The sequence below is a fragment of the Zootoca vivipara genome, chromosome 5, assembly GCF_965207765.1.
Source record: "Zootoca vivipara chromosome 5, rZooViv2.hap1.1, whole genome shotgun sequence".
NCBI classification, from domain to species: Eukaryota; Metazoa; Chordata; class Lepidosauria; order Squamata; family Lacertidae; genus Zootoca; species Zootoca vivipara.
The window spans coordinates 42,029,042-42,053,484 of record NC_142588.1 but is presented as its reverse complement, the minus strand read 5'-3'; the positions used below and the strand labels follow the sequence as shown (position 1 = coordinate 42,053,484).

The 24,443-nt window shown below is 39.9% G+C and overlaps 1 protein-coding gene across 4 annotated transcripts in view; it reads right to left on the bottom strand.

Annotated features, from left to right (window-relative positions):
* Positions 1-24,443, bottom strand: part of CHST15 (carbohydrate sulfotransferase 15) — an 82,470-nt gene that overhangs the window by 4,236 nt on the left and 53,791 nt on the right. For all 4 annotated transcript variants that reach the window (XM_035137721.3, XM_035137720.3, XM_088669607.1 and 1 more), the window contains exons 2-6: positions 20,261-21,290; positions 17,688-18,027; positions 12,749-12,886; positions 9,770-9,926; positions 149-305 (exon numbers count right to left, since the gene is read on the bottom strand). In XM_035137721.3, coding sequence (XP_034993612.1) covers positions 149-305; positions 9,770-9,926; positions 12,749-12,886; positions 17,688-18,027; positions 20,261-20,806 — 1,338 coding nt within the window. In that variant the 5' untranslated portion in view covers positions 20,807-21,290. The remainder of the gene's footprint in view (positions 1-148; positions 306-9,769; positions 9,927-12,748; positions 12,887-17,687; positions 18,028-20,260; positions 21,291-24,443) is intronic.

Sequence of the window (24,443 nt, the reverse complement as noted above, 5' to 3'; positions counted from 1 at the left end):
ACCACCAGGTTCAAACACAAGTTCATGAAGATAGTGGGTTTTTTCACTCTATAATGTATTTGTTACATATTCTAATATGTGATAATACCAGCTTCATGAAATTCTATTGTCTAAGAATCATATCAAGTGAGAACTGAAATGTACGTACGGGCATGGCATTGTTAATTGTGTTGTTGTACACACAGGCTCTCAGGGAGTAATCTGCCAGGCAATTTTCAAAGACCTGCAGTGATTCGGCCACTTTTTCATGGAAGTCTTCTACAGATTTGTTAGCACTTGCAAAGTAAAGATAATCAGAATACAATCTGTAAATGAAACAACACAGGAAGAATTGAAGCACAATTGCAGCTAAGCCATCCCACATCATCATCATAGTAATAAACCAATAGCTATTGTCCAGACAAGAAAAGAAAAGGAAGAGTGCTATTTGTATAGTAGGGCTCTGCTTTAATTTCTTGTTTATTCCAGCAGAATTCTCACAGCTCCATTCCAAAGAAAATTAAACTGAAATGCCAGGCTGATCCAAGTTGCCTATCTGGCAAGGGAATCCTACAAATACCTCACTTTAGTGGAGTGTACTTCCCAAACATCTTCCCACCATCTCTTTGGTCTTGGCAGGGGTGTCAGATGAGGAAAAAAATATTACAGGAACAAGATCCAATAATACTATTACTTGTCTTCTCTTTGCTAACTTACCATTTTTTGCTAACTTACCATTTTTATCTCTCAAACTAGCCATATGAACTACACGATTCAGATCTATTGCTCCTTGTAGACTATTTTCCTTGCTGCTCTTATTCATTCTTGTAGCTTTTGCTACCACTTTTATATTTATTATCCCAGTCGCATGGCCGCTCTCATTAGTCTTGCTTGCTTATTAGTCACTCCTTTCTTCGATTCCCCATCTTCAGTTATCTTACTCTCAAGCCCTCCCTCACCTCCAAATACCCTTCCTTCAGGTTCTTATTTTCCAGTCCAGTGTCCACTGAACACTCTTTTTCAGCCACCTCTCCTCTGGTCTCACTATCTGTTGATTCCTCCCTGTTGTGGCCCCTTCCCTGACCTGTGTGCCTGCTACACAAAGTCACACTCATCCCTAGGAAGTACTTTGACCTTGGAATTTTGATACACTTTACTTCAGCCCGCTGTCACCTTTTGTTTTAAAAGATATTTTAAGGTAAAACACCTGCTAGCAGCTTCAGGCTTGTTTACTTTGAAAGATATTCCCCCCCCTTCCTTTCATGTGATGAATAAAAACTATTGATTTTCAAGAGAAGGAGGAAAAGAGAGTGCAGCAGAGATGTCAGAACAGCCAGAGGTGGGGAAGGAGGGTCTCACTAACTGCTGCGTCTCTATGTGGTATGTTATAACAACAGAGCCATGTACGAATGGAAAGTTCTGTCTGTAGGTGTAATGAAAACAAACAGAAAAAATGTGCCACTCCCAACTTATATTTCGCTGACAATACAGACGTGCTGAATATTTGGCCGTGCTTAATATTTTGCTGCCTTAGGCAGCCTCCTGTTTTACTGTGCATGAAATAGTTGGCTGTGAAACTGGAAGATATGAGAAAAACAGGAAGGATGGAGCCAGCCAATTCATTAAATGCGGCACTTTGAAACATAAACAATTTCCCCCAACTTTCCCTGCAGAAATGTGTGTGTAGAAAAAGGTTAGAGCTCATTAAAAGCACATTATCAAAAGAAATCAAGAAAGATGAAGTTTGCAATTTCTGCCTTGAGTAACATCCGTGCTAGCTAATAGCGCTTGCTATCTAGGTTAGACAGATGAGAAGGTGGCCAAGAAAGTGAGCCAAAAGGATGCTTGGCATATGCAGCTCATTTAGATGGCTCTTTCTTGCACTATTTAATCACATTCTCTAGATCAGGGGTCCCCAGACTTACCGCGCAGTGGGCCGGTGCCCGCCGCGCCGACCGCGCGGCGGGCCGGAGGGCAGGGGAGTGCGCGCGCAGCGGGCCGGAGGGCGGGGGAGTGCGCGCCCGTGCGCATGCGCACACGCGCCCGTGCGGGGAAAAAATCGCCGAAAATCGCTTGTGCGCATGCGTATGGGCCTCCCCCGACCCGGAAGTGCATCGGAAATGACCTCTTCTGGGTCGGGAGAGGCCCATATGCATGCGCACAAAGGATTTTCGGCAATTTTTTGCCGATTTTTTAGAACGTCGCCACGCCGCGCGCCGTAAGAGCGGGCGGCGGCAGCGGGCGGCGGGGGTCGTCGCGGGCCGGATTGGGAGGCCGATTGGGCCGCATCCGGCCCAGGGGCCGTAGTTTGGGGACCCCTGCTCTAGATCAGAGGTGGGGAACCTGTGGCCATCCAGATGTTGATGGGCTACCAATCATGCTGGCTAGGGATGATGGAAGTTGTGGTCCGACAAGATCTGGAGGACTGCAGTTTCTCTACGCTTGCTCAAGATGGTAGGAAACTTAAACAGATAAAAATAAACAACATGGTCATGAATATCCATTCCAAAATAGAACACAAGTATGAAATTCTGTCTCAGAATTAAAATCTAATCTTATAGGAGGGCAGCAGCTTTCTATATTTAAATAACCATGAAATTACCCCCTAGAGTTTAGGATCAAGAAATAAGAATTGCAACTAAATCTAGTCACAATTGTGATAGGGCAGAAATCGTTTTAATGTCTGGGAAAATCTGGACATATGGAAACCCGTGCTGGGAGTGTCATTTAAAAATAGATCAAAAACTTCAAAACAAAGTTTTTGGGGGGAGCAGGAAACTTAACAACTTTCCTGTCCAGATTTTCACTTTCTGAAATATGGCAACCCTAAATCGTGATGACTATTATGCAATGGTAATCTTTGCACTTAAACCCATAACAGCTAATATTTTGCTTATCTTGATATCAAGGGACATTCCTCAAAAAACTGGGGATCTGTCATTCATTTCCATTATAATCAACTTTAAATCTGTTTCTCTGTGTTCTTTCTCTTGTTATAATATTAGCAGAACTATGCCTAGCCCAGTATGCTCTGTCAATGGTCTATCAGTTATACTTTTTTAAAACAACAACAATTTACTAAAATGTATATCTTAAAAGACCAATCAGATTCTTATAACCAATTTTCCCATTACAGAAAACTCATGCCTATATCTTGGTTAAGTACAATGGCCTTTAGAAAGGGTCTTCTTATCTCCTTCTCCAAACCCCTTAACTGAAATCAATCTCCTTTCTGATGACCTTTTCCTGAATAGTCTGTTTATGTATGTGTGTCACAACAGAATCCTATACATGTCTACTCAAAATTAAGTCTCAGAGATCAGTGGGACATACTCCCAGGTAAGTATGGATTAAGACTGCAGCCTTAGTTTCTCTTGGTAGAACATTTCTCCAAAGAGCTTAGTAAGGGAATGAAATTTATTTTCCCAAGAGTTGTTAGAGATACATATGTCATGTTTGTATGTCCAGATAAAATATGGTTTATGCACAAGCCTTTAGCTCTCAAAACTCCCCTCCCTCTGCATGGCCAAGAGGGGGACTTTGCAAGATTTTGCTGAACTAGGGAACCTGGTTCACAATAACTATGGTTTATTTAAGCAGTACAGCTTCAGAAACCAAGGTTTCAACTTCCTATGTTTTTGAGACGTACCATGATTAGAGTTATACTACAATCCCTGCCTCAGAGAAAATGAGGTTAAAATTGTTAGCTAACTTAAGGGTTTATTAAAATGAAAAGCTTAGGAAGTCCTTCTCCCAGGTGCAGGGGAGAAGCGATGGGAGTGTGCAAGACTGAAGCACACCCTACAGTTTAGTGATTAAACCATGGTACAGCTACATGTAAGGGAACTCCATGTAGACAGTGGAGTGCCCACAAACCCCTTGTCAGGAGATTCTCATATTCTGATGAAATCTGTATAAGTTGTAGGATATTTCCTTATTTATTTATTTTGCTTTGTGGGAAATCTTTATAAAAACCAAATCTTTGCTGATGAGGATTTCAGCTGCTCTTGCTACTTATGACTCACTTGATGCTGTTACCGACTGCCATGATCTATCACAATTAAGTGTAGGTGCACATGACTGAATCTTCATCAGAAAAGATTGCAGAAGAAATGGAACCTAGCATAAAAAGTGGAACAATTTCTTTCAAGCACAGTTCCACATTTCAATTCTCACAGCATAAATACCTGGTTCGTGATGTGTTCCCTATGTTAACAATTTTTGCAGAAGCTGTTTAATGATAGCAAAAATGAAAGGCTGAACCAGGCTTTAAATAAATGTTCACTGGTGATCACATGGGCCTGCAGCTCTCAACAGTGTGACTGTTCCTCTTCCCTCTGTGTTGTCATGGTACAGAAATGTGTTTTTCCACAACTAAGGAAACATGCAGCTGCATGGTAGCTGCCTCCTTGTCTCTCTAATGCCAGAAGGGAAAGAGAAGGAAAACAAAGGCCTTGAAAAAGAAAAGTGAGTGAGCAGGCATACCATAGCACAACAGTCACATGCAGTGCTAGGGTAGCAGAAGAGCAACTGCATAGCACAACAGTCACATGCAGTGCTAGGGTAGCAGAAGAGCAACTGCAAGTTCAGCTGCCATAGTTTTATGTTGCATTTCTAAGTTTAAACTATTTAATAAATTGCCGTTTGAATCCCTTTGTTTGTGCAGATTCTAGGAAAGTGCACTGCAGCCACTGCTGGAATATTAAGGGGAACAGAACCAATGAGGAATATCTAGGCATTACCACAACCATGGCCATTGTATTCTCTTCCAGCACCCAAGATAACTCAAGATTCTTTTTTGGCCAAATACTAATATCTCTGAAGATATTTTACAGCTGAGCTACGTGATCCATCATTATAGAATTCCATGGCCCAAAATGACTGGAAGTCAATTAGTTTACAGGGGGAAAGCAATGCTGTATATCAGTGCACAACTTTCCTAGACATAAAACACATATTAAACTCCAGCCCAGTTTAGGACTCTTAGTTTTTCTTTCTCCATCCCTACAGGATTCCTCTAAAGAAAACCCCAAAACAATTAAATAAATAGTGACAATAATGTTGGTGTAACTTCCCTTAGGTTAAGATGAAACCAGCATGTGGGTCTTTACTCTACCCATCAAATATTTACATTGAGTATGGCAAGGCACAGTTATGCTACATGGCTGTCAGGAATAAAGAATTTACAATTCAGCAGTATATAGGGTTAGATTTATCCCGTGGTGAGAGAGAAAAAGCACAATCTATTGTAATGGAGACTGTATCCATTACAAGTGGACAAAATTGTATCTCCCAAGTTAAGGGGCATATTACGATATGAGACAGACACTAAAGCAACAGCTGGTGAATATTAGAGTTATATTGCAGAGCATTTCCAGATCATTTACAGAAAAAGCCACTTCATCCAGCTCTCTTGCATACAATTACCATCTGTTAACATTCAGAGGCAACAAAATAGATTTATCAAGTCAACAGTGCACTGTCTGCCATACAGGGGGCCATGAGGTGACTTGGGCAATGGGGAGCACTACTGTTGACAGCTCTTATTCTATGTAGTGCTGCTGATGAGAATAGAATTCTAATAAAGAAAACATTCACATCAGGCGGTAGTGTGTTTTCCCTATTACTATCTTTCAAAAAAGTAAAAAAAAAGTAAAAGCCAATTTACATTCTAATATTTGATTTTTATATATGTGGCACTGGAAACTGAATTACCACCTTTTCTCCCATTTTATAAAATTGACTGATTTTGAAAGAGGCAGAGCCTATGGACACAAATCAAATGGGACAAGGCAAATATATGACCCTGATCAGATTTTACTTCCTCCCCTACTTCCCATCGTACCTCCTTTTTCACATGGGGAAAATGAATGAACCATAAGTTCTTCCATTTATTTGAATATGGCATGACTAAAACTTCTTACAAGGAATTTAATGTACACAATGGGCCAGTTTAAGATTTACATCTTCCCTTGTGTGAGGAAAAGAGCATGTGGTGATCTTGCATGAATCCACAGCTCTCCCTAAGTATAAGCTGATCAGAAACAGCATATGAACGAAACCTTTAAATAGGGATAAAAGTTATCATTTCCCTACAAAAATAATCTCATTCCTAAATTCCACAAGTTACTATTTTCAACCAGCGGTGCAAGTAATTATAGTCTCTTTAATAGTTTTATACCCCCAACCCCCTTCTCTTCAGATGCTAATGTGTATTACTTCACAAATGTGGTAAGCTAGCCCTCCTATATATAGAGTCTCTCTTGTTCGGTCTGCTGAGTTTGACCTTCCAGCTCTGTTCTAACCAGCACCACTGAGTTAGAGATGAACAAAAATCCCCACATTCCACTTGAAAATCATTGGAGTTTTCCAAGCATTTCCACTGAGAACATTTTATTTTCAAGCACTCACAAATGCCTTCGAGCTTTTGTGAATGCTTGAAAATAAAATGTCCACAAAAATCCAGTGTGCCCATTGAACTCAATGCAGGCATGATGCCTCCATTAGTTTTAATAGACAGATTGAAACCTGTTGTGTACCCCAAAATGGCAGATGAGGGACAAAAAGTGATAACAGCTGGGAGCATCTCCTGCTTGAAATCCTGAGGAGCTGTTATCAGTCGCTGTCAACAAGACTGAGCTAGATGGACCAGCGGTCTGATATGTTAATGTTTCAATAGGCAGATATAAACCTGCGGCATTCTCTCAAACATCTGGCAGGAGGGCAACAAGCAGTACACTATTTAAGAAACATTAGGACTATTCCTTGGGAACTGAAGCAAGCACAGTAAAGCCTTGGGTAAGAAGGGAACAGAACTGATGCACGAGACTTGTTCAAGCCACCTTAGAGAAAAGCATATATTTGCAGCAGCAGAATAAGCTTCTGATCCTGCAACTGTAGTATTCTCATTGCACAAAAGTGATATTGCAGTGGTAGGGAAGCCTGCTTGCTTCTTTTAAAATACAAAGAGGGGGAGATATGTGCCATGAGGCTAGAGAGGAGGAGCACATAGACTTGTGGGAGACAACTATGTGCTCCCTTGCACCACTTTTTCTTTTTAAGGATTACACAAATGCCCATGTAGCATTGTGGTAGGAATGGAGAAGGCACAGAAATCATAGCTGACAGAACCAAGAATAAGAACCACAATCACAAATACAAATACACCTTAGAGTTGGGGGTTCCAAACTATGGTCCATAAACCTCACCCAGATGCACTGGCAGAGGAAGAGGAGTGCAGGGAGAGCGCACCGCCCCCAGCAGCGCAATCCTGGTGGGGTGCCATTGTGGCTGCTCCGTCTGCCCGCGCTGGGTGCCACGCCCCCAGGACACGCAGCATGCCCCTGTGGGAGGCGCACCCTGTCCAAAGGACATGCACCAGCCCCGCCTCGCCTTCTCTCCGCTTCCCGGTGCCGGAGCATGAAGCTCCACCACTGCCCAGATGGTCTGTGGATTTGCAGTTGAAGATGGCACATCCATCACGTTAAACAGAAGTATTGATTTTTGAATTGTACTTTTATTGTTTCTTTTGTTTGACATTTTGCATTTTATTTTATTACAATCTGAATCCTATGGCGTTCAAACTGCAATGCAATGAAGTACAAAATATGAGAAAAAATACCAATAAAAATACAATTGAGAATCATATAGCACCTAGCACAGCACATTTCCATTGCTACAACAGGCAGAAAAAATAATTAAGTAGTCCACCAAGCAAGCCCTTGCAGAGCCAGGCAGAAGCCCGGGCCAGTTAGATAATGTGCCCCCCCTTTTTTTAATATGCTGACTGAGGCCCCCTTTGGAATCGGAGGCCTGGGCCAAGTGGCCCATATGGTCCCCCCCTCCCCATTTGGGTCTGCCACCAGGACCCTGGGCAATCTTCAAGGGGCCCATGGGGTGCAGTGTGGACAGTTTGGAAACCACTGCCTTTGAATGCATAAGCTCACATCAAAAGATGTGGCTGAGTATTACAGGCGTTATTTTCCTTTACTATCCTTGCCTGGGGCCTGCAGAGCAACATATATTGCCTTCCAATATATGTTGCTAGCCTCTGCCTAAAATATACACAAGAAAAGAACTGAACGTGCCTTTAGTAAACTGAGAAAACTTAAATATTTCCAGAAAACAAATGTTATTACTTCAAGCTAGAAATAAGCAATACTTTGTCCAAAAACCAATGGAATAACAGGTGGGGGTTGGGAACTGACCATTTCAGCTATCCTGCATTCCTCATATGTCCAAAGTTCTTTATAGTTTCACCTCTTTCTGCCGTAACAGTAAAAGGATGAGAGTCTTGGAATCCACTCCTAATAATGATTTATATATTCAGAGGAATGGTTGTTTTAAAGCTTTGTTCTGATTTATCCCAAACTAATTATAAAAAGCAGACCTCAGCATTAGTGGTCCTTGCCAGGATGTAAGTTTGCCTAAGAGCACCAAATGCTAATGCCAAGCCTGGATGTGGTCACCTTAATATAATATTGCTATTATCTGTCATTTTACATATGATGAGACATCTTTTAAATATAGTTAATGAGACCTGAGCTTCACCATATCATCAAGGCTTTTTTACTTAAATCCTTAGGAAAAGACCGTGCTATATTGTTCTATAAAACTGTCTACCAGCTGCCATGGGCTCTTTCAGGAAGAAGAGCAGGACAGAAATGTTACGAATAAATAATAATAGAATACCATGTGGCAGTTGAAATAAATCACTTTACCATTTATAAAGGTGAGAATTGGGCCATGCAATACAAGGCAAAGAAGTCCTTATATCTCACCAAAATCAGGGATATTAAGAAGCCGGTGGAATCCTGTGAAGAAGGTTAAAATATTTATTTCCATATTACTGCTAAGGACTACATGCCAGCAAAGCCTGAAGAACTGTGTTTCCTCTTCTTTCACTACAACTTGGAGTGGACTCTTTGACTGTACACACTACCATTGTGCAGGGGAAACCTGTTGACCTTAATTTCCATGCCTTATAGCAGATTGGATACATTTGCCTTTTTCACACTGAAATTGCCCTAAGCAACTGGGATCTCCACACAGTTCCCAGTTTCCATAGTTACCTGCATCTCTGCTAATGTCAACAAGATGAAAGATTATCTGTTATGGGAGTTTTACTTGTTCAATTTTACAACTCGTATCAGTTCCGATTGCATACTGTATTAACTCTTTCCCAGACCATGCACAAGAATTAAAGGTATTCAAAGTTTCTCCAATATATGGAAATCAGCAATTTGCACCAGGGCTGGGTATAGAGGTTCAAACCTCTCTGCCCACTGTCGTACCATGTCTACATTAAATTTTCTTTTCTCTATTGCTGTCACCAATGTTGTTGAAGTCTTGGGGGATTGCATCAGGCTACTGGGCTGCAGGTAAGCCATCTCTATTCTAGAGCTTCCTAAAGAACCCAATTCTACACTAAAAACACTGTAGCTTTCCAGATCAGCCATATTAGAAATAAGTTTTTAAAAACAATGGGTTCGATGAGGTAGTAAGAGTGTTTATGGAGTCGAGTTGTGGGGGTGAGTTATGCTGCTCTTGACCAATTCTGGGGGCATCTGTCAACTATCCATAAGCAGGGGCGTAGGAAGAGCTCCGCCCAGGGCAGCACGATCCCGAGGGCACCATCATGGCTGCTCCCCACCCTTGCTGTGTGCCCCGCCCCTGTAGGCAGTGGTCTCCGCCCCCGGTGCCGGAGCATGAAGCTCTGCCACTGTCCATAAGAACAAATAAAAAGAATAAAATACATTTCTTTGATACTTTGCAAATATTGCTGGCTAACCTTTCAACAGGATCCCGAAGCATAACAATCAGCTTTGCATTTGGCTGGAAGGCATGGATGAAGTCCTGTATTAAGAATGGAGGCTCCCCTTCTGTACTGTTGTCATAGAAGAAAATCCAAGCATTGTTGTCCCACATTGTCGAAGCACTCGCCTCTCCTAGGAATGACAAAAAAAACCTGCAGATTAGTATCACTCTAGATGACTGGCTCATTCTGAGCACTGTTGTAAATGCACTGCAGGACCAGAACATTAAATGAAATATGCTAGGTCACTTCCTATTCTTGGCTATGGCAGCCAAAAATACACTTCTTAATAGCTGAGGGAATTGGGTATGTCTTGGGCGGAGACTGAAAGGAAATACGATTGAGATTCCTGCATTGTAGGGGGTTGGATTGGATGATCCTCGGGATCCCTTCCAACTCTACAATTCTAGGATCTGAAGGGCTGCCACATGGAAGAAGGGGCAAACTTATTTTCTGCTGCTCCTGAGGGTAGGGCCCAAACCAATAGATTCAAATTACAAGAAAGGTGACTCTGACTAATCATTAGGAAGAACTTTATGACAGTAAGAGGTATTCAATAGTGGAACAGACAACTTGAAAGGTAATGGACGCCCTTTCAAAGGACTTTTTTAAACAAAGGTTGGATGGCCTTCTGTCAGAGATTCTTTAGCTATTATTTCTGCATTTCAGGGGGTTAGGTTAGATAACCCTTGACATCCCTTCCAACTCAAAAATTCCATGATTTTGTTGTTTTATCATCTCTCTCCCACACCCCATAGCACCACAACACGAATTAATGTTTGTGAGGAGGAATCCATATTTAACCCATGATGAATTAAATGCTGCTGCATTTATATATCAAATGAGAACAGCACAGTCTAAAATATACCAATTTTTCATAGATGCTAAAAGCGCACAATATATGATGGAACTGCCTACTTTCATTACAAATGGCTCTTTAATGTCCTTAACCAGAGATTAATGGGGGAAAATCAAGTTGTGCTTTCATAAACCATTCTGGTAAATTTATCATAATAAGGATCAAAAATAAATAAACCCTCTCTAAAATGCCTGGAGCTGCAAGGGTCTTGTGTTGTGCTTCTGAAACCTCCATGGCTTCATCTGGGAATATAATTACAACCCAATAAAGATTTGATTCAGAGATGTTTTTGATTGTAAAATTACTTTCCCTGGTAAAATTAGAGGGATGTTTATAGTTTTAATTATATCTCTCCTTTTTAATCATTTGACGTTTAATAATGTGGCTCCCTAAGAAAATCTCTGATTTTCATATTTCCTATAGATGGATTCTTGACAAAATTGTATTTTAACAAGGTAATTAAAAAAAGTTCACTATAATGGGCATATTAATTCCATAGCTGCCAAGTTTTCCCTTTTCTCGTGAGGAAGCCTATTCAGCATAATGGAAAATCCCTTAAAAAAAGGGATAACTTGGCAGCTATGATTAATTCAGATGATTTCCTGTAAACTTTATTAAGAAGAGGCCATGCAAACATTTTCCTTAACAAAAAGTTCAGCTCCTTGCAAAGGCAATTGCTCAAAAAAAGTACATTAGCCATTTGAATTAGCATTCTTCCCCTTAGAAGAGAGCTATAAAATAAAAACTGTAGCTTGTACGTGTCCTTGATAATAAAAGTCCACAAAGAGCACTTGAGGCACAATATTTGTTTATAGAAAGAGCAGTGAACCTGCTCATATCACAACAAAATAATGAGGCTTAATAGCTTCTTGATTTAAAAAGTCAGGATATGTTAAGAATGTCATAATAACTTTCATAGGTCTCAACAGCTTAGACTTTCCCCAGTCTCAGTAGACAGTAGAATAAATTGGTCCCTTGAAGGATATTCAACCTATCCCATCTCTTATGCCTAGCAAATGTTTAGTGTCGCTATATTTGGCTCTTTTATATAACTAAACAGCAGCACAGCAGGCAGAAATTACAGATGGGGGTTCCTATTAACGCTACATCTCCATCCCATGAAAAGTTTTATTTGCTAAAGTTTCCTGGGGCATTTGTGGAGTCTGAGCAGACTGTGTTTCCGGGCTGCTGATGCCACACTTGCAACTAACCTGGGCTGTCCTCCCAAAAACAAAGCGCCGTTGCTGAATTAGGGTGACCAGATGCAAAAGAGGAAACCTGTGCCTTTAGTATTGTGTAGAAACAGATATTTCAGCAGATATATCTTCTCATGCAAACTACACCACCTAAAATTCCCTCTCCTACCCAACCATTAAAGGTACAAGCACTCTTGTCCTCTTTGGCATCTGGTCAACCCTGCACTGAATGCATCCTAAGGGAAACAATAGAGCTAAAGTCCCATATATATTTGGAGTACGTTATCTCATATGTTCTTCCATATCCATCAAGTTCATTAGATTACTTATTTGCTTCATATGGTGTCATTTACTGTGGTTAAATCAGTGGGACTTATAGTGATGGAATGCATCCAGATTTCACTAGCAAGTGAAGGTATTTTTTATTCACAATGTTTTTGCCCGATTCTGCATATTTGGATTTGATTCTTGTATTTCTTTGTAGTTATTTTTTTATTTTAGATGGACAGCATGTTGCATGGAACACTGTCTTGTTGTCAAGGTGCTATAAAGTGTTATAAATAACTAAATAATATTAATGCATTTTTAAACAGCCTCTATTTACACTGAAAACAAAGCGCAAAATTTATAATGCTCTTCTTTTCAGACAGATGTTTGCTCAACTTTTCATTACTAGTTGAAGGCACACTTTCATGATGCTGTAAAGCTTGCATTACCCTTTTGCCAACAGAAGTTGTCCTAATAACATGCATTATCCACATTTTTGCTATCGTATACTTAGCTTACATTGCTAAGATACAGAGATCAGTGAACTCTTATCTTAGTACAGATAACCACTGATATTATTAAAGCAAGTCTCATACCAGCAACACAAACCCCTATAAGCAGTAGTTTCTGTACCAATAATTATCTTGTTGGAGTCTTTTGCAGTGTCCCCCTGCAACACACTCTGAATCTGATGAGCAGCCAAGTCAAACAAGTCCAGGTAATCTTCCACTGGGTAGCGATCATGAAATCCATCCCTCAGACGAATTATCCCTGAAAGCAAAAATACATAAATAAAGTAAGCCTGGAATCTACAGTGGTATAGTAGAGATGTTTACTGCTCTGCCTTTTGGACTATTTGGTGGAAGACCCTGTTCAAACAGCATAATCATAAACAGAATACGATAGTTATTCAATTATACTGATGGTTCAACAAGGAAGTAACATGAGTAACTATTTTCTTGCATACAGGTAGGTAGCCGTGTTGGTCTGGGTCAAAGTAAAATAAAAAAATTCCTTCAGTAGCACCTTAAAGACCAACTAAGTTTTTATTTTGGTATGAGCTTTCGTGTGCATGCACACTTCTTCAGATACAGTGAAATAGAAGTCCCCAGGCACTTATGTAGAGAAGGGGTGGGGAGGGGTGGGGATGGGGAGGGGAGATCACTCAGAAGGGTGGTGGAAGTGGGTGATTGACTGACTGATAGCTGTTGGTGATTGACTGACTGATAGCTGCTTTTTCATGCAAAACCATTTGCAGTCGTTTTCGGTCATCAACAGCTATCAGTCAGTCAATCACCCACTTCCACCACCCTTCTGAGTGATCTCCCCTCCCCATCCCCACCCCTCCCCACCCCTTCTCTACATAAGTGCCTGGGGACTTCTATTTCACTGTATCTGAAGAAGTGTGCATGCACACGAAAGCTCATACCAAAATAAAAACTTAGTTGGTCTTTAAGGTGCTACTGAAGGAATTTTTTTATTTTCTTGCATGGTAGCTGCAGCAGGAATACTGCTTGCAGGGAAAGAGAGCTCTCAAATAACACCTGGTATTGAATTAGTGGAGACATAACATTTGGGAATTCCTTTTCATGAAGTCAAAAGAACCAGGGCAGAGACAAAATGGCAATATAGCAAACTGGATCTGATGTGGTTAAGTACCATCAAAAGAACTTATTTTCTCCAAATGATAAAACTACTGCTGTGAAATGTTCTGAAATTTAAAGAACTGATTTACTCTCAGTATATCAATCTCATTTTGTTTTTCAACTTACTTTATAAGTTTATTAATTTTTCAAGCTCTTTTTTATTGTAAAATTAACAGTAATAAAAAAGTTCAAAACCCTAAATAAATAAGGATATGATAAAAAGAGTCTGAATGGTTTCATGATTAATTTCTACATAATCTATTCCATGTAGCAAGTTCTTTGTAGTCTACATGAACATGAATAAATTGTTCTTATTTTTTCTTTAAACCACCTTGAGTTCCTGTCAGGGGAAAAGGCAGCACTATAAATAAATACATAATTACAATTATATGTGAGTGTGTATAAATACGGACATTGAAAACTGTGTAATTATTACACATGAGTGTAAATGTTATTTACATCCTGGCCACATAGTAACAGAAGCCATCTTGGTGCTTGCTAGGGAAGCTCTTAGTGAAAAATCTAAATGGTGTGACCTTATGAAGAAGACCACAGGATGACGTCAAATAAGGAAGTGCTAATCAGCATGGACCTAACCATCCAGGGGTCCTTTACATTTAACCTTTGTATTATAGAACCAGCCCAGTAACCCAGAAGCAGACAAAGTACAAGGAAGGTCCAATAAAATATTTTATTGGAAGATTCCCATAAAAGGAATCTCTTTCTCTTCCTTGATTATGGTTGTTTAATTAGGCAGAAAAGTGCATGAGAACCATGAGCCAAAGAAAGTCTGCCTAGCATCTTCTATACTGAGCACAGTCTGCCACTGTAGAAATGAATGAATAAGGAGATATTAATAGGTCAGAGCAAACTACAAAGACCTCAGAGCAAAAGAACCGGGAAATGCAACCAAGAGAATTATGTAGAAGGTCCAGAGGATTCTGGTTTTAACCAGGTATTTACTATAATGCCAGTGTTTGTGAAGCTGCCGCAAAATATCTAGGTCCTGGCACATCTAGGCCTGATGGTGAATAGACAGGAAGCTGCTATAAAGATGTAAACTGGGTCCTGGAGTCAGGCAAGGAAGTGAGTACCTGATTCATATTGAGCAGGCTGCAAACTTCACAGTGCTCCTGTACATAAGCATGGATTAGTTTTTCATGGCCTCCTTCCTTTTGGATGCTGCTGCAGCAATAGCCCAAAGGATTTTATTTGTGCTGTGCCAGGCACAGTATGCATAAAGGTGTCTTGCTTCTAGTGTATAGCAGTGATGACATCAATATACCTCAAAAGGCCTTGGAGGTCTCTGGACAAATAATCCAAGGCATGGCATGGTGGGCACCCCAAGCTGTATCAAGACACATCATTGCATTAGCATTTAGGAGCTCCTCCCAATTTTTATAGTGTGCTCTGCCCTGTCAGAACTCCAAATCCATAGCTAAATGCCAAATATTTGCAAAATATGGAAGCAAGCCTACTTATAATATAACTTGGAATTCTGGGGGAAAGTGTATTTTTTGCTATTTTGTTAATTTCTTCTGCTATTATGTTAATGTTCTTAATGTTTCATGTTCTTATTTTGTGTTTTTATGTTGTAAGCCTCCCTGTGGTCTTCAGATGAAGGGTGGTATATAACTTTAATGAGGAAGAAGTAGCAGAAGAAGGCTGGTTTGTGGGTACCCTTCCATATAACAATATAACATGTAACAATATAACATGTAACTTGTTAGCATGCCTGTGTTCCACTCAGAGTGGCATACATAGTCTTCTCAGCCAGATGGCAAAGCCCAGAGTTTCTCCTCTTTGGAGATGTACCTGCCTGGTCCTTTCAAATAATTCTAAAACAGTCATTTGCATTTGGCCTCAGAACATGGAATTTTATTTGAAATAAATTCAGAAGTTGTTTTATCGGGCCAAGTATAGAACTCGTAGAAGAGACAAACCACTAAGAATATGCTTGAAAGAACACTGCATACCAATTAAAATCCCTCTGAAATTAGTTCAGCTCAATTTTATTGAGTTTGTTGTCTCAATTGCCTTAGTAGAGGAAACCAGTTGTACCAATTTAGTCCATTTCAACTAGATTGACTTCACTCATACTTGAAGGCATTATCAAATGTAATCTGAAAAGCAGTGGTTTCCTATTCAAACCAATTTGCAGACAGAAGCAGCTCTGTTGTGTATTCATTCTAAGGCTTTGGCTGAAGCAGGGGGAGGGCATGCACAAATGATCCTATCCCCTGTGTGGTATAAACCTCAGCCTACTAGGCCATCTATATCACTAATCATAAGCCAAAACACTGGTGTTAAAATCCATAGAGGCTAACTGAGCAGAACCAGACTAAAGTGAGTAGAACCAGGCTTGGCGGGGAGGAAGCTCAGTTTTCAATAACAAAAAAAAATGAAAACATATTCTCTTCTGCTTTGATATTTCAAGATTTTAATATTTGCAACTCTTGAAAGCAAATAAAAATAAAACTGTTTCCTGAACTAAAAATCCTAGGAAACCTGTCAGCAGAATGGTAGCAGGGTCAGTGTCACCATATGGGCAGAAGCCCAAAGATTCCAGGTGCTGACGTTGGTCCTGCTTTCAGATAATCATTGTAATTGCTTCCAACCCTCATTCCTGCCAAACTGGCACTCAAGCAAGGTAGATATTAGATACTGTTGTCACTATGTCCTTGAATGAGCTCATCATCAGATGGGAACTAGCACTAAGTCTGTTCACCTTTCAAACCAGGCCAATACAGACTGTGGAGTCAAGCTCTGTTATACAACACTATGCAGCTGAAGCATCTGGGCAAGCTAATCACACATGCCTGTATTGTGAGATAGCTCAGTCGGTAGAGCACAAGGCTCTTAATCTCAAGGCTGTGGGTTTGAGCCCCATTTTGGGCAAAAGATTCCTGCATTTCAGGCGGCTGGACTAGAAGACCCTTGCAGTCCCTTCCAACACTACAACTCTATTATTCTATGCAACTGGCACCTTTCCTCCAAAGGAAAACCCATGCAATCTGCCTTATCCTTGTGGATGCATCATCCATATGCCAGCCACAGGCCCAGCACCAAAGTCCCATGGGCAGCTGCCCATGACACGAGCCCTTTGCTTTGGGCAAATGAAAACCACTGACTCTCCAGCACTACAGGCCTTAGCAACTGAAACACCCAGCATATTAACTCCACAAAATAAACTACTCCTACACAGGGACCTCACACACTAAGAGGGGGGCTTCAAACAGTGGAGACTAGCAGAATTTGCTCACTATACTGCCTCCCCTTTTATGATGCTGCTGCATATAACTGTCACTTTCAAGGTTAAGGAGTGAGAGTCCCTGGGGGCAGGAAACCAAGAGCCCCACTAAACCTGGTATTGATCAAGCCACATGAAAATGTCAAAAAGAAAAGCAGCTCTCATGTTACGTTACTGCCTGAAATGGATTTTTAGCATCAACTCCTTTACCTAAGCTAGACCAGGTATTTTGAAAGAACTACACAAAAAGGCAGATTTGCATAGACATCTGCTTATGACCAAACAACAAACAGTGCTACCCATCCTAGGTTTTTCTAGTTGATGACAGCTTATTATAAATTTGTGTAATGTTAAGATTTGCTCTGCACACAGCTGACAAGCAACCTGGGCATTATATAGATCAATTAATTAATATTAGGGCAGGCTGTTGTTTATACCAATCCAGCTGATATTAGGCTGCTGATTTGGGGGCTTGTTACATGCACTTCCGGTGTGTATCCAAGGCAATTTGCCACAGATACAGACATTAAGGCTAGACCTTTTAGTTTCCAGCATTAGGTCTACTGCTAACTGGGGACGGAGAAACTTAAAAATGAAGAGATGCTGCTTCCAAAGGAAGATTTAAGAATTCATTTCTGAAAAAAACAACTCTGTGTCAGAGTGTGTGTTTACTCACCAAACCTTTTCCTTGTCCACCAGTGAGGCTCCTTAATTGCTGAGAATCTCACATCGGGATGTAACCTGAGCCTATCATAAAGGTCTGTTGTTCCACACTTTGGCTGGCCTATGATGTAGAAATGGGGAAGGCAGCGTAGCCGATAGTGCTTCTCCTTGTAATGATACAAATGGCTCCAAAACACCTTTCTAAGGTAATCAAATATTGTCCGAAAACGTTTGGAATACAACACATATGAGTTTGTAGCATAAGGATCCCTAGTAGTGTTTCCTTTGTATTCTTCATACCAACAAGGATTCTTGCTGTTTGGAAGAAACTTGTTAGGAATTACGGAGAACATCTGCAAGACAGAAAATAAAAGCTCTCATTAAGGCAGGAAACAAAGAATATGGTAGCACTTCCGGTTAAAACAATCCCATTGTTTACACATTCCAGACATTTTAATGTTCCGATAACCTATGCTGTTGCACAGATATAAGACCAGGAGGATATGTAGAGCTGGCAGAGAAGATGGATATATTTGTAAAGCCCAGCTCTTAAACACAGAAAGAAGTGATATGGTTATCTAAACCTAAGTATTGCATCTATACAGACTTCCATAGATAGAACTGTATTTTAAGAAATTAATTCCCAGAGCAGATGGAATTCATCTATGTATAACAAAATTATAATGCATCAACAGAAGGAATAATTTGAGATAAGCAGCACACACTAAATAATACAGCAAATCTCTGCAAAAAGCTTCTGCATGGCAGCCACTCTATTAAATATGAGAGGTAGGGAAGCTTTTTTAGCTCAACACTGGGACCCACATGCCAGTGTTGGGCAGTACCAGAAGCAAAAGTAGATGGAGCAACAAATGCGAATTTTAGCATTGTACAGTAGGCTAGTTTCTATACACATTCACACACTCTCTCCTCCATCCAGACAAGCAAACAGCATTATCAAAGTTCAAGGATACATTTCCTGCGGGGAAAGGGATTCAAAAAGGGTGCAAACCAGGACTGGTGGAGTGTGTGGCTGCAAAAGGGCTGAATGTGCCTGGCGTGCTCTGGTCCATGTGGTCACAGAGTCGGACACGACTAAACAACTAAACAACAACAACAACAACTTTCATTGTAGAGAAACACCGACTTCCAGTTGTTTAACATAAGTTCTATGCCTTCCTGAAATCCCTCAGAATTATTTTAGCATTTTAGTCATAAAAGTATAATGAGTAGATTGTGCTTCAAAGGGTTCATATGGACCTTTAAGCGTGTCCCCATCCAATAATTTTCTCTTCCCACATATTCCCAAACATCTGTTAACACTCTACATTCCTGAGCATCTACAAACTGCATATAAGAAACCTCCTTGGAAGAATTAGACTTATCTAGATAACGTATTCTTAGAACTTTCTGTGTTCACTCTCTTCAGGTCTGATTTACCAATAGCAGTGGCAACCACATCTCTGTTTCCTGTACAACAGTAAAAATTATGAGAAATTGTGTAGTGATAAGCCAGTTTTCATGTCTGGTATTTATATAGCAGCAATTGCACAAATTAGATGCATACAAGGAGGAAATCGTAAAATCTCTTTTTGTGATGGGCTCTGCCAACATGAAAAGAGCTTTTAAGTTCTCATACTTGCTTACTAGGCTCTGGGAGGCTCCCTCAAGATCCCATGGGGCCATCTGAAATCTCATGAGATTCCCTGGGAGCTCCCAGAGCCTACATGAGACCTTCCCACAACCCAGTAAGCCTGGTTTCATGGGGGGGCAAGGCCCACTTGCAACACCAGCTTCAGAAAGGTAGGAAGCATCACGCATGGGCAGTTCTGGAATTGTTCTGACTATATGCAATTTTGGCTTTTCTCGCAATCCTCCAGAATGCAACCCCTGTGCAATTTGTGAGTCTATTGTATATACAATTGATAAAAATCACTTCATTTAAGGGTCTGATCTGACTAGCAGAATGTCTACGTATGATCATCCAGCTAACTACCTCACTGTTTGATCTGATCTTCCCATATTTCCAGAGGAAAGTTAGAAAGCACCACAGTGGCTTTCCCTAGGCTCCAACATGTGTGTTCCAGCTTCTGAGACTATCTATTGTTCTCAATCATATCTACTACTGGGTCATATCAAAAGCATGAATGAACTGATAGGGAGTCCCAACACCTTGCTAAATGTCAATGTTAACCTAAACTGAAGTGCATCTGCCTTGATTCCTCAGTGAGTGTTAACTTAAGAGTGCAATGGCATCACTGTGTTGGTGTTGAGTAGACACTACAAAGAGTAATGGTCAAGGTTACCATTTTTTAATACAGTGGTACCTTCTGGTTAAGAACTTAATTCATTCCGGAGGTCCGTTCTTAACCTGAAACTGTTCTTAACCTGAGGTACCACTTTAGCTAATGGGGGCCTCCTGCTGCCGCCACACCGCATTTCTGTTCTAATCCTGATGCAAAGTTCTTAACCCGAGGTACTATTTCTGGGTTAGCTGAGTCTGTAACCTGAAGTGTCTGTAACCTGAAGCATCTGTAACCCGAGGTACCACTGTAAAGCAAATAGTTCTCCCTCTTGTATACTCACATGCATCTCTTGTTTCTTCAAATCTTCTAAGTCTGGAAGATGTCTAGTTATAAACTCAATGTTTGTAGTAATTGTGTCAATAATTACTTTAATGCTTGGATAATCCTTTGCATATGAAATATTCATTTTAGATGTTTGGTAATGGTCTTTCATATCACAGAGGCTCTCATTGTCCATTAAGTTTGAACTGCTAGTAAAAGCTCCATAACGTAGTGCTGGCTGCATCAGCAAGAGGCCACGTTTAGCTCCAGTCAGTATATAGGATGCCATCACTAGCATCATTATTAATAATCCAAATATTAAACTGCATAGTTTTCCTTTCTTCAAGCAAAACAATCCAGTCCAGCTTTCACTGTGATAAGTCCTTACTTCTAGCACTGCAAGCAAGTTCATCTGTTTGCTATCCACGTGCAACAGAACTTTATTTTTATCTCTGCACAGAGAAGGACACTCTTCAATATTCTGAGTTGGCTGCTGGCACTTGAAACACTGTCTGTGCAAGTCATTTGATAACAATGCTATGCAACGTTGAATGCAATGCTTCATATTAGTACAATTAAAGAATTGGTGTAAGGCGCCATTTCAAATGGATGAAAGTCACTTTCTACAAGCAGTTAAGAAACTTTGTCCAAAACCGTATTTTTTTAATTAAAAAAAGCCCAAAACAGACTAACCAAAATAGATGGCAACTACTGAAATTAATATGGCAATGTAATTAGAGGCACATTATACTTGATCTGGACATACAAAATTTTATTTTTAAGTCGATGGTGATGATGATGATGATGAGTTCAGGTTTTTCCCATTGAACAAAATGAGGAGAGTGGGATTTCACTGTACAGAGTGAAGAGACACAAAAAACAAAAGGAGCTCATTGTCCTTTCATCAAAATGAAACAAATTTAGGTATGCGAGAGGATAGATTCTTCTTAAGATTTAAATATATTCCTTTAAAATGTAGGTTCCAAGATAGAGAAATGATCTTGAGCTCTTCATTTTTATAATTGCTTTGGAGGATTCTGTTGTGTAACCTAGAAGAGAACAAAGAGAAAACGTGAATAAAATTATCTGTCCAAAAGTCAGACCAAAGTGTTACTCACTTTATTAGGCAATGGACTACTGAAATATTATCCCTGGTTGATGAATCTACACTAAAATGCATATTAAGGGGAAAAGTAAATTCTGAGTACTGGGAATAAGTATAGATGACTTGAAAATGATTTGGACAGGAACTTGAAGGACTAACTACTTGCATGAACTTGCTGAACTACTCAGCCCCTTTTGAGGTGTTATCTATCCACAGTGCCCCATCCTCTGAGGTGAGGAGGATAGCAACAAGAGTCAGGGCCTTCACCAAACCATAAGGCTTCTCCCCAAAAAAATTTAAATGGGGGGGGGGGTAAATTTCCACTTTTTGCTTTGGTTTTTAATACCATCTGGTGCATGCTTCTGAACTGAATTTGTTGGTGTGTTTATCTGCTTGATTTTTCCTTGGTTCTTTTGTGGTATTGTTAGCCATCTGAAGAATCCTTGTGATTATGAGGCAGGATATAAATATTTGCAATAAAGAGATAGAAAGATGAGGTGCGTGGAAGGAAAAGGTGGTGAGCATGTCAACTGACAATTTTATGCTGGGATACTCTGAAGACTATGGTACAGATTACAAGAAAGATTAAGGCTAAGCAATCAGCTGGGTCAAGATTATCCAGTGGGACATTCTAAAGGCCAATCTAATGGATCTGTGGGGCAAGAAAGCTGTTTAGAAAGGGGGCAGCAGCCGTGGTTTGTGTGAAGGCTCCACAGGCAAATTTTGAGCCAAAGAACTACAACTCCCATCACCCCTAGCTAGCAGGACCAGTGGTCAGGGATGATGGGAAATGCATCCTAAAACATCTGGAGGCCAGACTTTGGGGATGCCTGCATTAGAGATATCCTTCCGTTTTCCATTAGGGATACTGTTCTTGGCTCAGAAAATGTATCAAAATATGCATTAAAATGTTTAGATGAATATAAAAATATGTTTAATTCATGTGAAAATGCATATAAAATGTGTTTTAGGAGACTATACATACAGAAATGCATGTTTTGTTGGGGAGAAAACGTCAGTAAATGTGAATATTCATACATTGTTTTAAAATGCAGATTGACATGTAAACAGGGTGGACTAGATTTAGGAATGGGCTTATGGATGCAAAATACACATGGACCAGAAATAGACATCCATCTATCCCTAACTCTTGAACCACAGAAATAAAATGAAAATTGTGCACATAAGAACTTAGTTACCAGTAGGGTCCCCTATGCTGGCTAATTGGCTATGGAGTTTGAGAAGTGCAGGAAACACTTTCCACTACAGCAGAAAAATCCCTTGAGTTTAATTTATATGTTTGATGACAGATAACCTTTTGAGGAACGCCTAAAAACAACTTGTGCAAATACCAAGCTTTTTTTCTCCTTTTTGTGCCAACTCTTGAACACTGATTGGACCCAGATCTTAATAGCTAACACAGTCATAAGTGTCCCTTTCCATGAGAAGGTGATCGAGAAGGTAGTGGCCTCTCAAGTCAAGACATTTTTGGAAGTTTCTATGCCAGGTACAAAAGTTGTTATTCACCCAAACCTTTAGTTAAAGTAGTGCTCCTAACTTTGTCGGAGCAAGATCAGTGAAATCTCCAGTCCAAGCTCAGGAAGAAACTATTTATATGTTATTTGTAAACCTCCTTTCTAGACTGCATTTTTCTGATTCAACCAATTATTCTGGTTCCACAGTAGTGAGAACAGGGTTTGCTAAATAGGACACAGAGGAAATAAGATAAGATTCAATATGGTTCATAGAATACATGTTATTAGACGCCTGCATTTACAGGTGTTTTTGACTTACATAAAATCTTTCAGTCTGCAATTTTTTTTAAAAAAAGTCAAAGAACACAGCATATAAAGAACACAGATTTATGTTATCATTGGCACTGGAAACATATACATTCCAGTTTTTACTGTGTAAAACTTACTACCATGAAGTCTTCTTACAATATTCCAAACTAAGTCTTCAACTACCAGCTGCTGCTTCAAGCTCACAACGTTTTCTTATACAGATCTTATGAAAACCAGCTGACTCCCTAAGGACTTAACACTAACTTACAGGCATAATTACTGTATATTTGAAAAAAGTTTGTAATTAAAATCAGCAAATGACAGAAAGTGGAGCATTTGAATTGCTTCTTGTGCTGAGCACCCGCTTATGTCTGAGTAGAATTAGAAAACCCAGAAGGAGCCTTCAGAAATGTTCAAAAGCATTATTAGAGATCTATGTGCTTCCTTTAACAACTCCTGAAAATAAGTTTCAAGTTTCAATACGATTACATTAGATTTACATTAGTAAAAGGAACACATGGATGGGTTTTAATGACCCTGCAGGCTTTAAACTAAGATATTAAGAGAAGTGAAAGAAAAGAGAATGGCAAAAATAGTAAGCTCTCTTCATAATGATTGCATATTATGATTGTAGAACATTTAAATAAATGGGATGGATTATTTAAATAAACAAGACAATTATGTGATTCATATTTTACAAGGGCTTGTTTCACTGTGATCAGGTAGTATATTTGCCCACCAAGAATGATGAAATACTGTAAACTGCTATAGTAGTTAGAGAATAGGAAATTACTCACCCTTTAAAATGGACTATTAACAGCAATCTTTAACAGTGACATGGAACATTTTTTGTACATGTTGAATATCATGGTGTTTTAGCATACAGCAATGGCAAACCGTATGTAGCAATCCCAGCAGAAAACTTTAATAGCCTGAGAACAGGGTGAAGGAAGAATCCATTGTAGCTGGATTCATATCAAACTGAGCATTGCTGCATCTTGCATTGAGTGCCCATTTATGCGTGAGTTTACAGCCCAATTAATTATATGAAAAATTATTGGGGGGGGGGGTTATAAAAGGACCAGACCCCATGCAGTACTACATTTCTGAAGAGTAATTTTGCAAATAATACATACGTACATATTAATATACTGTATAAGTTTCTGGGTAGTTTTCCAACAGCACTTCCCACAACACAGTAAGAGAGTAAGAATAGCCAGTAAGAGAGACACTGACAGCCAGTGTAGATAAGTGGTCAGAGTGCTGGACTAGGACGTGGGAGACTATGGTTCAATTCCCCACTCAGCCATGAA